Here is a 16185-nt window from a genome sequence, read left to right as displayed (position 1 = left end):
GTTCTATCTTCTTTGATATTACAACAACTTGAGAAGCCAAAATAGATAGTGCATCAAAGTCACGAACACTGACTACTTTTCTTGGAGTTACCCTTTCAGAGGGTCATTGAAAACTATTTGTAATCACCTCTTCAATTAAAGAATATGCTTCATCGAATGATTTTAGCATTATTGATCCACCAACAACAACGTTAATAATAGATCTAAGAGATCCAACTAATCCATTATAAAAAGTTTGAATTATTAACCAATCTGGTAACGCGTGGTGTGGAAGCTTCTTAAGGAGATATTTAAATTGTTCTTAAGTTTCATATATTTATTCTTCTTCAAATTGACAAAAAGATTTGATATCATTTCTAAGCTTAGCAATTTTTCAATGGTGAGAAATATTTAGATAAAATTTTTTATGTTAATTCTCCCCAAATTCTGATAAATTCAGATGTTAAAGAGTTTAACCACATCTTAGTTGTATCTCTTAATGAAAAAAGAAAAGTCTAAGTCTGACGGCGTCATTCGACACTCCGTCATATTTAAATGTAGCACAAATTTATAGAAAACTAACAAGATGTAAGTTAGGATCTTCAGTTGGTATTCCCCCAAACTGATTATTTTGTACTATTTGGATAATAACAGGCTTAAGTTCAAATAAATTAGCAGCTAGAGCAGAATTTTAGATACTCAAGTGAATTTCATAAACTGTATGGCTATCATAACCTCTTAAAGGTCTCTATTGATGTTCATTTTCAATTCCTTGATTATTTAAGTTGTTAGCCATTTTGTTCAAATTATCAAATTCTTTTTGTTGTTTTTAAATTTTTCTAATAATTTTTTCTAACTCTGAATCGTAAGGGACTAAACCTTCGGATCCTAAACTACACATGCACAAACACAATAAACAATTAAGATAAGCAAAGACACAAAAATATAAAAATATTTATTATACTACAATGTTTCTTAAAATAAGTTTTACAGTTCAAACAAACTCTTCTAAATTATAAAATAATTTACCGTTACCTCCCCGACAACGACGCCAATAACTTGATGCTACAAAAAAGAAAACTTGATGGGCGACAATGTGTATGTGTTGTAAATGTCTTTCAACACTATAGCACACAACAACTAAATAAGGAAACATGCAGATCAATCACAATAATAGTTACTTCAGTTAAATAAAATTTATCTTATAAAATTTGTAAGTCCTCACTTCTAGTGATTTAATGTATATTCTCAATTTAAAATAGTCACTAGTTTGCAAACGCAAGTATACATATCGCTTAGATAATAAAGGGCTCTAATGGAGTCCTAAGTATTGATCCCACAAGGAGTGGAAGTTCTTAAGATAATAGCGTAAAAGACATTATGCAAACTATAAAAACTTAAGTAAGAAAAACAGGTCAAAGAAAAGTTTAATACATGCTAGTGGAAATGTAACTAAAAGAGCTAAATTAACTAAACTATTTTCTAAACTTCAAAGTTAAATTTACTAAGACTAAACGAAGTATTGTGACGAAGAGTTCAAATTTAAAAAAACATCTTAAGTTAATCAACAAAAATATAAATCAATTAAACCAATTGTTATTAGTTGTGGCTTAGTTTGATTTGATATATGTTTAACTTTTACTTAGTGTAAGATTTAAGTAAAATTAAATGGGATTCTAATAAAAGCAACTTATGATTTAATGAATCCAATTAAGATTGATAAAAAATAAAAGATTATAATTATTATTATTCAAGATACAATTACTTAAAAATAAATTATTTTAACAAATTAATACTAATGAATTAAAACTCTTAAACTAATTAAACTTGACAGTAAAGAATTTCTTATTTTAAATAAGCTAATGATTTACTAATTAAATTTTAATAAAATGTTATCTTACACTTATTACTAGTTAGAATAATTAATATTTAAATATTGAAATTAAATAGAATACATTGGAGGGTTCACTAGGCTTCACATTATCCGAGCACTCTACCTTTCTAAACTTGAATTCTATGAACAATCCCTTTGAAATTTTTAACATATCCCTTTTGAAGCTTCAAAAACACCAACCTTAACATTCAACTTTGAAATCATGAATGATACATGTAATCAATTTAATCAAGAGTTTTCTCGATAGTTTACAACTCCCGGAATGTACTTAATTATTAGTATTTGCTCTTGTTGGGATACTAGATCCTAGAGTAAAATAAACCCTACGTTTCACCTATAAGGTAAGAAAAAGAAGCCTGGTCAAGTTAGACCCATAAATTATAAAGATTTTCATTATACAAATAATAATATCACTTCAAAATAATATTTCTACATCTCGGGGTAGTCTATTAATCTTCAAATGATTTAAATAGAAATATTTTAAGATGTGTGCGGGATGCCCTAAAATAAAATAAAAAAAGATAAAATTCTTATCAACATCCATTTTTGCATAAATTCTAGATTTATCAATTCTGAGAGTGTAAAGATCAATCAACAATATTTAAAATTAGAAATATATTCGAATTAGCTAATTTCAATTTTGAAATAAATTATTAAATAATTTACTAGGATTTAACAAATTTTTATGATGCCGAATAAATTTTAAGATTTAACATTAATAATTTTTCTCAAGTCGATGAATTTTGCACGTTAGATTGTTGGATGTTGGAGAAAATTTCATGGTTTAGTAAACCTAAACCGATCAGGTCTAATTCTGATTGGCATGAAAAACCCCTCCAGGATAGAACCGCCCAGAATAAACTGTTCAGTAGACATTTAAATACATACCACCAATTTTATTTATTTTATATATTTAACACCAAAACTCTATTTTTTACATTTACATCACTCAAATCACTCACATCACAAACATTTCATGGTTTAGTAAACCTAAACCGATCAGGTCTGATTCTGATTGGCATGAAAAACCCCTCCAGCATAGAACTGCCCAGAATCGGGTTGAAACGACAATTCAACCCCTGAACCTTATAACCGGCTCGGTTTCTAATAAATTATTTGGTAGACATTTAAATACATACCACCCAATTTTATTTATTTTATATATTTAACACCCAAACTCTATTTTTTACATTTATATCACTCAAATAACTCACATCATAACAAAAAAAAAAAATCATTATTATAAAGAAATTCAATTTATACATGTACCACTAAATTTTATTTATTTATATATCTAATCCCTAAACTCTTTTTATTTTACATTTATACCACCAATAGTATCAACATCATAAGAAATATATCACTATTTCAATTTTTAAAAGATAAAATACATATTCTCATGCATAAATAAAATAATATACGTTAAAATTGAGTTTTATTTATTTAAATGCATATGAATTGAGTAAGATATAAAATTTATATATTATAATTGATTACATCAAATTTTCACACAAACTTTCGGAAATATATCTCCCGATCCGCTAATTACTTATTTTTAGGAAAAAAGTCCTGCTTAGTTAAATTCTGTTTAGTTGCTAAGCAGCACCTACAGTTGCTTCCTCCGCTATTCTTACGATTTACTCAATTTCAGATGCACTCCTCTGTTCCCTCTTCTCCAAAGATCTCGTTTCTTCCCCACATTTGAAGATCTCTTCAGCCTCCATTCCTTCCATGCCATTCCTCCCAAATCCCTCCTTCTTTGCCTTCCTTCCTCTCTCCATTTCCTTCCGAACACGACCTCTTTAAGAAGCCCTCTCGATGTCGTCTTCCTCCTCGAAACCCTCTTCCAAGCCCTCAAAACCCATATCCCAGTCGCAGTCTTCGCCTCAACCCAAACTCTCCTCCCTCTCCGGCCACATCGCTTTGGTTGAGCTTAAATCGCGTGTACTCTCCTCAGTTTCCAAGCTCTCCGACCGCGGCGGCTGTCAGCGGCCGCAATGTCGCCCGCCGCGAGTCCGTGCGACTCCTATCTCTCCTCTGTTCCGCTCACCCCGACGTCGGTGCCACTCATCTCCCCAAGGTCATTGCTTACATTATACGTCGTCTCAAGGACCCCTTGTCAGACTCATCTGTACGTGATGCGTGCCGCGACGCCGCCGGCTCGCTCGCAGCGCTTTATCTTCGTTCACATGCCAATGAAGCTTATAACGCGCCCGCGGCGGCGGCGGCGTCGACGTCGTTGGTTGGGTTGTTCTTGAAGCCGCTGTTGGAAGTGATGGGGGAGCAGAGCAAGGCGGTGCAGATTGGGGCAGCGTCGTCTCTTGCAAAGGTGGTAGAATGTGGGGGAGGCGGCGGCGGAGCGGTGGCGTTTCAACGGTTGTGTCCGAGGATCTGCAAGATGCTTGGTGGGCAAAGCTTTTTAGCAAAAGGGGCATTACTCTCAGTTATTTCGAGCTTAGCTCAGGTTCGTATGATTGTGTTGTTGCTACGTTGGTGATTTGTTTTCGAAGTTGTTTTGTTTTTTTTTCCTTTTCTTTCGGTGTAGGAGAGCATGAAATTTTTTATACTGGGAGAATAGACATGTCGTAAGTGACATTTCCCATTTGCGTTTGATTTTATGCAGCGTTCTTAAATGCTTGAGATGTATATTTTCATTCCTCGCAGTACATTTGATTTCTTACGACAGGGATTTAAGCTGTGTGCGTTTGCTTTTTGGCCTCCACTCAAAACTATATGAGTGAGGATCATGATTCACCAACAAATGGTACAAGCTGATTAATTATTAGTGGGACATGAAGCCCAGCAATCAATACATTAGCATTAACGCTATAGAGAAACCCTCATTTTTAAGAAACAACGGGCCAAATAATACAGGGTAGTTTTTAAGGTGAAGAGAGAGCCCAAGCAATGCACCGTGGTAGGATAGTTGTGAGCATGATGAAGGAGCCCCAATGGTGTGTTTTTTTTGGCATTTTCTATTTTTATAAATGAGAAGTGGTGAATATGAGTTGGAGGTAGCCGTGTAATTCAACCAAGCTGTCTCGGGCTCGGCTTGATGAGTGGCTCATGAGATGAGCGCAATTAGCTTGCAAGCCAAACTCAACCAGCCTCGACTCGACTCATTAGCTCGTGAGTTGACCAGTTTAAAAAAATATTAATATAAAATACACTCAAAGTATGCTAAAATTAAGATATATTCTATAATTTATTAAAAACATTTAAAAATTTATCTTTTATATTTTATATCAAGTGATTTATTTTTTACTTATCTTATAATTATTCATTCTATTTTTTATTTTATTATAAGTCTAGTTTGAGTTAAAAATTGTTTTCTCTATTATAATAAACTACCCAGTTTATGAGCCAGCTCAAACTTGTAGAAATAAACTCGACCTTAAACTCAAACTCGATTAATTAATGAAGCTCAAGCTCAACCCAAAGGTGATTAAAGCTCAACTCAACTCTTACACGCAAGTGGGAGGTAAGGTTGGAAGACCAATTATCTCCTTTATTAATAGTTGGATCAATCTCAAGCTAACTGCTGCAAAACCTCTTCTCTACTAAGAAGTTTCCTGGAACATTGTAGTACTGCCTTAGGCTTGAATATTTGAAAAATGAAGGAGCTGATGAATTTATCGAAAAGATAACCACTTCAACTATCTTTTGCATTTTCTTGGTTCTCATCAGATTGTAGAAACAAATTGAGAAACTAAACTGTAGTTCTTTTCTCGCAGTAATATTTTCTTACTGCATATGATTTTGTCATTAGCGAATAAATTAATGCAAAGCATTATAGATAAAAGTTTGCAGGGAGCATAGATCTCTTAGATTGAGCTTTAGATTATATATGATATAATATTGCATATGATTTTGTCCTTTTATCTAATAATTATGCATATAATAAAAATATACCGGGCGGAAGACTTGAGGTATTTGTTGAAGTTTTGCGTTCAACTTGATTCAAAGACATTGACATCAAATTGAGACAAGGGGTGAACTCTTTGATAGAGGTAGCAGAGGGGGAAAAATGGACTATTTGAATGATTCACTAATTGGGTAAATCACCCAATATTTGACACTGTTCATTAACTTTTTTTTTGGTGGTTAGCTTTAATTTTATATTAAGACAGAAATAATGCTAAAAAATACAGGAAGTATTGGAGAGTTTGACAAGGGAATGCCAATGGTTTTCATGGTCCTATCTTTCCCACTTCACTTTGATGGAGACACCTGGATCATTGTTAACAACTGGGATTTCCCGTTTTCACTTGCTGTAAAAGGTGACCATATCTCTGATCTGTAGGCTCAACTTTATGATTTTCTAAAATATATCTTTAATAACTTTTTACGTAGGCTGGGTTTCACCTTTGCATCGGTATCAAGTTGACTTGCTCACTATCTGGTATTGCTCTTTGTTGTCAATAATTGATACAGTATGTTATCAATCTGTTCATAAATTAATTGGGATATGGTGGTGGTTGAATAACCTTACTGCTTTGTAATATTTTTTCAATATAAAAATATAGGATGCTTATTAGTTTTAGTTGTATGCTTTAATTCATTAAAATTTTGGGCAATGGTTGCATTTCATAGTTAAATAGGACACAATGGAGAAGATTCATGTAGCCAACTACTCCACTTAGTGGGATAAAGTTTTGTTGTTGTTGTTGGTTGCATTTCGTACTTAAAAGTAGTAATCCTCGCTCTTTGCTCATTTTCATTTACTGAAATGGTACATTGTGATGCAAAAATTGCAAAGTTTGGGTGATTTCATAATGCAGGAGTCATATCAGTTTTTTTTTTCGTTTGTATTATATTTTGTTCAAAATAATTGTCTGGCCGAGACTAGTCAGTTTCTGAAGTAAATATCAAGAAATAACCTCATTTTGAGACTTCAAATTACCAGCAGTTAACTCCAAAATTTTCTTAGATAAGAGCAATCGGTACTCAGAGTATGCCAACAGTGCTGCAAAGCATTCGTGAATGTCTTGAGAATAGTGATTGGGTCACTCGCAAGGCCGCTGCAGATGCTTTGGTTGTGCTTGCTTCTTATTCAGGGGATTTGATTGCTGATGGGAGTTCTCAAATAATTGAGTCTCTTGAGGCTTGCCGTTTTGACAAGGTATTGCTTATCTGAGAACTCTTTCCATGATTCAATAAGTAAACATTATAGTCTTGCTTTATCATTCATAAAGTAAGATTGTCTTACTCTTGGGGCCTTTTGGGATCACTTCTTCTTTTTATTTTTATTTTTGCTTTTTTGTTTTGTTCATGTTTTGATTTGAACTAAAACATATTTGGCTATTTGATTAAAGTATAGTTGTCTTTAAAAATTCTAAAAATAACTAAAAGTTATTTTGAATGTTTTCAAAAACATATTAATTCATTTTTAGAAACAAAAAATTGCATGTGAAAAATACACTAAACAAACATGTTAAAAAAACAAAAATAAAAGTATAAAATTTATTCCAAACATGCCCTTAGCTTTCCAGATGGGTGAATTTATGAACATAGCCTCTTGTTATATTGGCATCTGAAATCCCTCAGATTTTAGAATTGTTTTACTGTCTTGAATGGTTCATTGTTTTGTTGTCTTTAATGGTTCATTGATCAGGTAAAACCTGTGAGAGATAGCATGATGGAGGCATTGCAATTTTGGAAAAAGATTTCAGGAAATAGTGAGAATAAAGCACCAGAGGATTCAATGGGTATAAAATGATAACATCATAATTTGTTCATATGCTTTGAATTTCCTGCACGTAGGTTTCCAAGTCCCTTACATGTATTCGTGCTTGTGTTATATACTGTAGATAGAAAAGCTACCAAATCCGGGAATGGTGAAGAGTCGGATGCTAAACAGTCAAATCTCAACTGTAAAAGACCAGAATCTGTGAAAGATTCATCTCTTGATTCTTCGCCTTCTGCCAGCAAATCTTTGTCCAAAGGAAAGGGCAGCAATATTCAAGAGAATGCTGCAGTTATTCTTAAAAAAAAGGTTCCCTCCCTGAAAGACAAAGAGTTGAATCCAGAATTCTTCCAAAACCTTGAAACAAGAAGTTCAAATGATGTACAAGTTGAAGTTGTTCTACCCCGTAGAGGCCTCGAGTCATCCCGCTCACTAGATGAAGAAGAACAGGGATTGCCGGATAGTGATTCTAGGATTTCATTGAAACATGATGAAGTTCCTGGCTGCGAATTGAATGAAAATCATGGGCATATTGGCATTAACTTTCATAAAACTGAGAGAAGAATAGTAACAAATAACAATCAACAAGTTTTGGATTACCCTATTAGAGATAATTGGACTGAAAAAGGATTCAGTTCAAGGGACTCGAATATGAGGGATTTTGATGCTGATGAGAGGTTTGAACTTAACCAGAAGGACTCTTTTTCACACCGTACAAGTATCTCTCGAACTGATGGTTTAATCGAAAGTTCTGGCATGAACAACAAAGGAAATTGGTTGGCCATTCAGAGGCAGTTATTGCAGTTGGAAAGGCAACAAGGCCATCTTATGGACATGCTACAGGTTTGTTCTTGAGTAACTTGTTTATGCTTCATTGGTTTCTTTGAGAAATATGTGCAGCCATTGTGAATGATGACTACACTCTGATCGAGGAGAATGCTTATCTGCCGTTTGTCTGTGAGATGCCATATATCTATTTTTGGTAATTGATGTACACACTACACAATTTATATGTATTTGCACATCTAACACCTAAAGTCTTATATTTACACTTATAACACCTTGGTGTCATAAAACTATGCATGAAATGTGTTTTTCACTTTTAAAAAGTTAATGATGGTGGTACTTTTGATATGTTGTTAAAGATTTGAGTGTTATTCTTTTAAATAAGAATGTCTAAGTGTCAGATATGTAAATACATAAGAATTTTGTGGTATGTATGAGAATGCCCCTATATATATATATATATATATATATATATTTGGAATGGTGAGCGATAAATTGGTCCTTTAACCAACACATTTTCTTTCATGTCATGTCTTCTATTGCTTCTATTTTTTTTAAGTATTATTTCTTTGGACTTATTTGGAATCACTTTTATTTTTTTTTATTTTTATTTTAAAAACATTTTTGTTTAGTATGTTTTTTTCATACTTTGTTTTTTATTTTCAAAAAAAAATTAGCTAATTTTTTATAACACTCAAAAAATTTAGAAGTTACTTTAAGTGTTTTTAAAAACAACTAACAATGTTATAGCATACCAAACATGTTTCATTTGAGTGAAACATAGACAAAACAAAACAAATGGCAAATCGAAAAATAAAAAACAAAAACCAAAAGTGATCCTTAGCTCTTCCTTATAATTTAATTCATTTCAACGTTGTAGTCAATATCAGCAAAACGTTTGTGCTTTGTTATGCTTAGTTGTATAGTGTGTTATTATCAATCAAGCTGGTGAGGGAGAATTTAATGCATTTCCACATTTTTAGTGTTTTTAAAAACAAAAAATCATGTTATAGCATATCAAATATGTTTCATTTTGAGTAAAAACAGAAATAAAACAATATAAAAGCAAAAAATAAAAAACAAAAATCAAAAGTGACCCCAAACGGTCCCTTAGAATTTAATGCATTTCAGTGTTGTAGTCAATATCAGCAAAACCTCTGTGCTTTGTTACATGCTTGGTTGTATAGTTTGTGTTATTGTCAATCAAGTTGGCGAGGGAGAATTTAGAAAGGACCTCATTTGATGTACTAGTTTATTTTAATTTCTTTAGCCCTGACGGTGTCCGTAGCTGATATAACTCGACATGATTTGTCATAAAAGTTGAAATGCCATTACCATTAACCATAATTAATTCAGTGGAATGATTTGCTTAGCAATTCAAGCTATCAACCAAGGTGAATTTATCATATTTTTTTTGTGCTTTCCTTTCATCAGTTATATGCTTGAAAAGTTGTATAAAAATAAAAAATGCTGTTTATATTACAATATGATATGGGTGGGAGGTGAATATGTCTCAGTACTGTCTAACGGCAATTCATGAGGAACTTTAAACAGGCCAGCTGAAATTAATAATTAGTCAAGTGTTGAGTTCTGTGCCTTGTTTTACTTTTGGCTTCTATTTGCGTAAGCATGGAAGTATAGCAAATATCCTGCATGTCACTTGATTTTTGTTTACTTAATGCAGACAAACCAAATTCATAAATTCTGACGTGCATCCGGTTTATTTGGAAATTACTTGATTTCAATTCATTACTCAAGCAACCCTATACATTAGGTTAACATTTCATTACTCTGAAATTATGTAGTTTCTTGAAAGCAAATCTCATACGGTCTTTATCACGCTAGGCATAGATTGAAAGAAATTAATTTTCTTAATCGGAAGAATAGCAATCTTAAAACAGTTTCCATGACGTGTAAAGTTACAGGCAGCATTTGTAAAATTGTGTTTGGATCAAAGCCACAGGCAGCATTTGTAAAATTGTATTTGGATCAAAGCCACAAAATAGAATGAAATTCTTGTTCGTAAATTGTCAGCTCTTGATCTATGATATTTAATATTTTTTTTTCTTTTTCTGTCTATATTTAGATTCTTACGTGCCACGAAGGGAATGGATCGAAACCTAATTTTCTTATATCTGAGATGAATCTTTTATATATGTTGCAGCCATTCTTTATGATTATCCTGCAATCTTGTACCATTCCTAACTTTGGCTACCCTGAATTAGTTTACTATTGCTGGCTCATTTGATTTCTGTACTACAAATATAGGACTTCATGGGGGGCTCCCATGATACCTTAGTAACTCTGGAGAACAGAGTGCGTGGACTAGAGAGAGTTGTTGAAGAAATGGCACAGGATTTATCAATATCATCTGGGAGGAGAGGGGGAAATTTGATGATGGGGTTTGAAGGATCTCCTGGAAGATCCTCAAACAAGTACAGTGGTCTTCAAGATTATGGTGTTTCCAAGTTTGGCAGGGGAAATGAAAGTAGAGTTCCATTTATGGAAAGATATCTCTCATCAGACGGCATGCTTCCAGGAGCAAGGGGAAGAGATGCTTTTTGGAGACCAGATTCCGAAGGACGGGATCCTTATGTATATACTGGTCCAAGGAATGGGTCTACAAGTGGAAAGAGAGGATTAGTTACCTCGTTGGCTGACGGTAAATATCCGAAACATGAACCTGATGTTGAGCAAGTTGGCAACAGGAGAGCTTGGGGCAGGGGTCAAGGACCATTTAGGCTTGGTGAAGGTCCTTCCGCAAGAAGTGTTTGGCAAGCGTCCAAGGATGAAGCCACCTTGGAAGCTATCCGAGGTGCTGGGGATGATAATGGAAGCTCTCGAAGTGCGGCACGAGGGCCAATCACTGAACTGGATGCAGAAATTACTGGGCAGGATAGGGACCAGTCCTGGAACTCTTGGACCCGTGCTTTGGATTCACTTCATGTTGGTGATTTGGACTCAGCATATGCTGAAGTGCTGTCTTCAGGTGATGACTTATTGCTTGTGAAGTTGATGGAAAGATCTGGGCCTGCATTCAGTGATCTCTCTGGTGAAGTAGCAAGTGAGTTATTGCATGCAGTTGGGCAATTTGTACTTGAACAAAGCTTGTCTGATTTGGCTCTTGCTTGGATTCAGCAGGTATTTTTATTACAACAATGTCATCGTACATAGCATTATAAATTTTTATTGACTGCACATTTCGTGGGATTGATTGATGTGCTGGTTTTTATTTTTTATTTTTTTGGACTTTGAATGTTGTCGACAAGCTTGATTGGTATTTACAAGACATTGAAGGACTTCTTATAGTTGAAAGCAAATTTGAGAGCACAAATTAGGAGGGTGAGAAGCAGGAGTAGTGGTTAGATTTTCTTGAAATTGATGTTTTTCATTTTGATGAATTCGTTCATTTATTTCGCCCATCAAATAAATGAGAATTAATACACCGCAAAGAGCTAAGGATAAACAGAAAATGGGGAATAAGTGTCTTTTTTAATTTACCCTTTAACTGCGCAAATTTTTTGACATTCCCTAGAACCATATTAATACTCGGAATCCAAATATTGGAACCAAATTTAACTGAACTAAAATGACTAATAAATAAGGCAACTCTGATTGAAGATAGTTAGTTTGGTAGGCTACTCATAACTATAATCATAACTATAAGCATATTTTCATAAGTTTATTGTCATCTATGCCTTTGCGTTCCTGAAAGCATCAAACGATTGGCAATTCCTCTTTTCTGCTCTACAAAAATATGAAATTATAGAAAAATCAGATTGCTATTCATGCTCCAGTTATGGACTTGCATCTATGGTACTTGCACTAGTCTGTTTATACTTCGGTAGTATTTAGATATAATCTGTGATAAAATGTCATTATTTTAACATATTTAAGCCCAAATATAGTTGATTCCGGAGTAATATTAAACAAAATCTGGCAATTAGCTAGTTTGAATGCTAACAAAGAGACTTGACATAAAGAATTGAATGAATGTCCATTGAAACTATTTTTTTATGTGGTTTTTGAAGCTGGAGAGGGTAAGAAATGCCGTGGTCGAGCAGCAGATGTTTTTTTTTTTAATTATCTATTTTTTTTTCAATATATAGTGATATATTTTTTTTCTTAATTTGATTTGGTGTTTTTTTGTGTTCTATTAGCTTTATCATCATTAGCCTTATCTTCGACTATGTGTGGTCAATTTTTTGAACCCTTAAAATTCATTTATTCTTTTTGTGCGTTATGCCTCTTATTTTTACTGATCCCCTTACACTTATTTACACGCCCGTTTAATGAATGCCTATTTTACTTATCACATTGCATGTCCGGACAACCTAAATATATATATTTTTTAATTACTCTATGTTTATGAAATGTCATTGTTATCATTTTTTTTAATAAAATTATTCCTTGATGTATTTTTAAAATTTTTCATGCTTCTATCTTAAATATTATAATTTTCTCCATTCTCAGCTTAGTCATCAATGATTTTTTTTTTCCTTATGTTTTTCTAAACACTTAGATCCATATAGTATCATTTACTTATTTCTAGTTTTATCGACTTTACCTTTAATTCTCTATGATATGCCCTTAGTGTAATATTGTTGAAGCTCTTTGTCAATTTTAGGGAGTGTTTGGTTGCAGTAAGGATTTAGCTTTAGTAGGATTTGGTAAATCCGGATTTGTTAAATTCTCCTCATTGATGGATTTATTTAATCCAGATTTTACATGAATTGAAAGCAAAATTCAGCCTTAAATCTAACATTTCATAAATCCATGTAACTTTTGTTTTTTTCTGTTTGGTTGGATTTAGTAAATACTGATCATAAATCCTATTAACAGGGAGCCTATCAAACACCCCCTTGAGCATAATGCTTTAACTTTAAAAGTTACATCCTTATCTATTATCCTCATTCTTTTGTATTATGGGTCTAAAATGCTTAGTATATTATACCAATGCATCACTTTATTTTCTAACAATAGACATTTATTATATTGATATGACTTATAAAATGCTTACGATAAGGTTCCAAGAGATATCCTTTGGAGAGTTCTCGAGAAGAAAGGTGTTGATATGACTTATATTCAAGTCATTAAAGATATGTATACTAGAGATGTTACTTGTGTTCAAACTGAAGGAGGATTGACAAAATATTTTCCTATTTCTATTGGATTACATCAGGGATCAGCTTTAAGCCCATATCTTTTTGCTTTAGTTATGGATGGTCTTACTGGACATCTACAGGAGGATGTACCTTGGTGTATGCTTTTTGCTGATGATATTCTTCTCGTGGATAAAACGAGAGAAAAAGCCCAGGAAAAACTTGAATTATGGAGGTCTACATTGGAGTCTAAAGGCCTTCGTTTAAGTAGAACTAAAACTGAATACATGGAATGTAATTTTAGTAGTAATAGTTATAGTGACAGAAGTGTGACTTTGGGTGATCAAATTATTAAAAGGTGTGAACGATTTAGATAGCTTGGGTCCGTTGTTCAAAGCGATGGTGATATAGATGGGGATGTTAATAGTAGAATTCAAGTTGGTTGGTTGAAGTGGAGGATTGCTGCGGGCCTTTTGTGTGATAAAAAAGTACCGCTAAGACTGAAAGGAAAATTTTATAAGATGGTGGTGAGACCTGCAATGCTCTATGGCGCTGAATGTTGGCCTTTAAAAGAGAAGCATAATAATAAGTCAAGTGTTGTCGAGATGAGAATGATTAGGTGGATGAGTGGATTTACTCGTCTTAGATGTTTGGTCACATTAAACGTCAACCATCTGATGATCCGATTAGGAGAGTAGATGTTTTAGATTCGACTTGTGTTAAGAAAGACAGAGGTAGACCTAGGAAGACTTGGGCTTATTGTATTAAAAATGATCTTAACATATTAGAACTAATTGAAAATATGACACTAAATAGGCGTAATGGAGAAGAAGGATTCATGTAGCCGACCCCACGTAGTGGGATTAAGGCGTTGTTGTTGTTGTTGTTGTAGACATTTATTATATTAAATATTAAACCACTAAACTTAAATATTATGTATTTGATTTTTTTTCTACTAATATTAATTAAGCCTTCTATATTCTAAATATTTTTTTGCTATTGTTTTATGTTTGCACCAAAAAAAATGTTTTGATTTAACACTTATTTTAATAGATGTATCATCAATTAAAATTATGTCATATGTAAAAAGCATGCGCCAAGATATCTCATTTTGAGATCATAAGCATCATCATAAAAAAGGGGCATTTACATACATACCACCCCATTCCTTTGTATTTACATCCATAACACCAAAACTTTATTTTTTACTTTTATACCACCCAAAATTTTATATCACATATAAAATACCATCATTTTAATTTTTAAAAGTGAAATACATCTTTTCATGCAAAGGTAAGATGACATGTATGTAAAAGTTGAAGTAGTTGTTAGATATGTAAACATAGGAAATAAATGTTATATATGTAAATTTTCTTTATAAATAAACTATTGAATATTGATTCTTGATGTAATTATATTTCCGTTGAAAATTCTTTGTTCACTCTGCAACTTTTAATAAAGTGATAATAGTCTATATTTCGTAAACCTATCTCTGATGCATTTTTTTCTTTTATTTTGCACCGTATCAACTATCAAGGCACTCAATTATATACATTCTCAATGCTAATAAAAATTATATGAAGCTTTTTTCTTGGCTCTTATAATTTTTCATTGTCTTAAAACAAAATTTGCTTCTATAGTCAATTTTTTGACATGTAGTCAAATTCATTATTTGAAATCTACCTACTTTTTTTAATATTACATTTCAATACTCTCTGTCATAACTTTTTTTTTCTCTAATAAGTTAGATTTTTGTGTTCTTAGATTTGAAACAACTTTGTTTTTAAGCATTGGTACCAAAATTCCTCCTTAATCATTTAATATCATTTTAGTCTTCAAAATTTTATTGAAAAGATTTATTAACTTCTCTATTCTCATATCCGCAATACCTCTTCAAATCTTAAATCGGACTCTCATTTAGATCTAATTCCTTGTATTTATTTATTTTTTTAGAGCTAACTCAAATTCTTTTTGGATCAATTTATAATATAGCTCATGATCCTATTCATGGTGCTTCTCTTTCAAAATAACTTCTTCCTCACAGAAGGAAGAAGTGCTCAGAAATGGATCAGGCTTATTGAGACCTGCTCATCAGTCGATACATTCCTTGTGTGGCTAGCTAGTGCAACATTTGCCAGTTACACTTTTGAGGGCTTTTTGCTGGTTCAGTGAACTGTATTTAGTTTGTTGTCATTCTTTTCGACAGATCTTATTGTGTCGTCTTTTTTGTCTCTTTCTAGCGGTTGATTTTTGCTTCGCTTATATCAGCGGTCATGTTCAATCTCTTCTATTGATCATTGTTAGGGAATCTTCTATATTTTTTGTTCCATCAGATATAACATTTTAGGCAACAAGCCATTGCAAAGGATGGAATGTTCTACAGCTTAAGTGACGAGGGTGAAGATGAGGTGAATTCTTCATCCTCGCCTTCATCTTCTAAAGTCTTTATTTTTTGTCCAAAGGGGCGCCTTCAGTGTGGATGTTACAGCTCCCAAGAGAGTGGCTCTTGCATGGCTTATATTTTCTATTTCATTGCTGGATGAAAGAGTATGTATGAAAGTGTCCATACTCTTTCATCTGAGGTGACTAGAATGCAAGTGAACTGCTGGCCTTTATTTGTCAACGAAAGATTCTGGGCTAAACGCATTGTCATGTTTTTTATCGACATTGTGAATTTTTAAATGGCCTTTGTACTCAAAACTTCATGTTGTGTCATTTGTGCAATTTGATCTACTAAA

General features: G+C 33.0%; 1 protein-coding gene across 1 annotated transcript in view; it reads left to right on the top strand.

Annotated features, from left to right (window-relative positions):
- Positions 1-3473: 3473 nt before the first annotated feature.
- Positions 3474-16185, top strand: part of LOC110038713 (microtubule-associated protein TORTIFOLIA1-like) — a 33097-nt gene continuing 20385 nt past the window's right edge. Inside the window, 6 exon segments of the mRNA XM_020743608.1 lie at positions 3474-3849; positions 3851-4337; positions 6804-6995; positions 7488-7581; positions 7684-8402; positions 10614-11486. Coding sequence (XP_020599267.1) covers positions 3692-3849; positions 3851-4337; positions 6804-6995; positions 7488-7581; positions 7684-8402; positions 10614-11486 — 2523 coding nt within the window. The 5' untranslated portion in view covers positions 3474-3691.

Source organism: Phalaenopsis equestris, unplaced genomic scaffold (assembly GCF_001263595.1).
Source record: "Phalaenopsis equestris unplaced genomic scaffold, ASM126359v1 Scaffold233616, whole genome shotgun sequence".
NCBI classification, from domain to species: Eukaryota; Viridiplantae; Streptophyta; class Magnoliopsida; order Asparagales; family Orchidaceae; genus Phalaenopsis; species Phalaenopsis equestris.
This window is presented reverse-complemented; position numbering and strand designations above follow the sequence as displayed.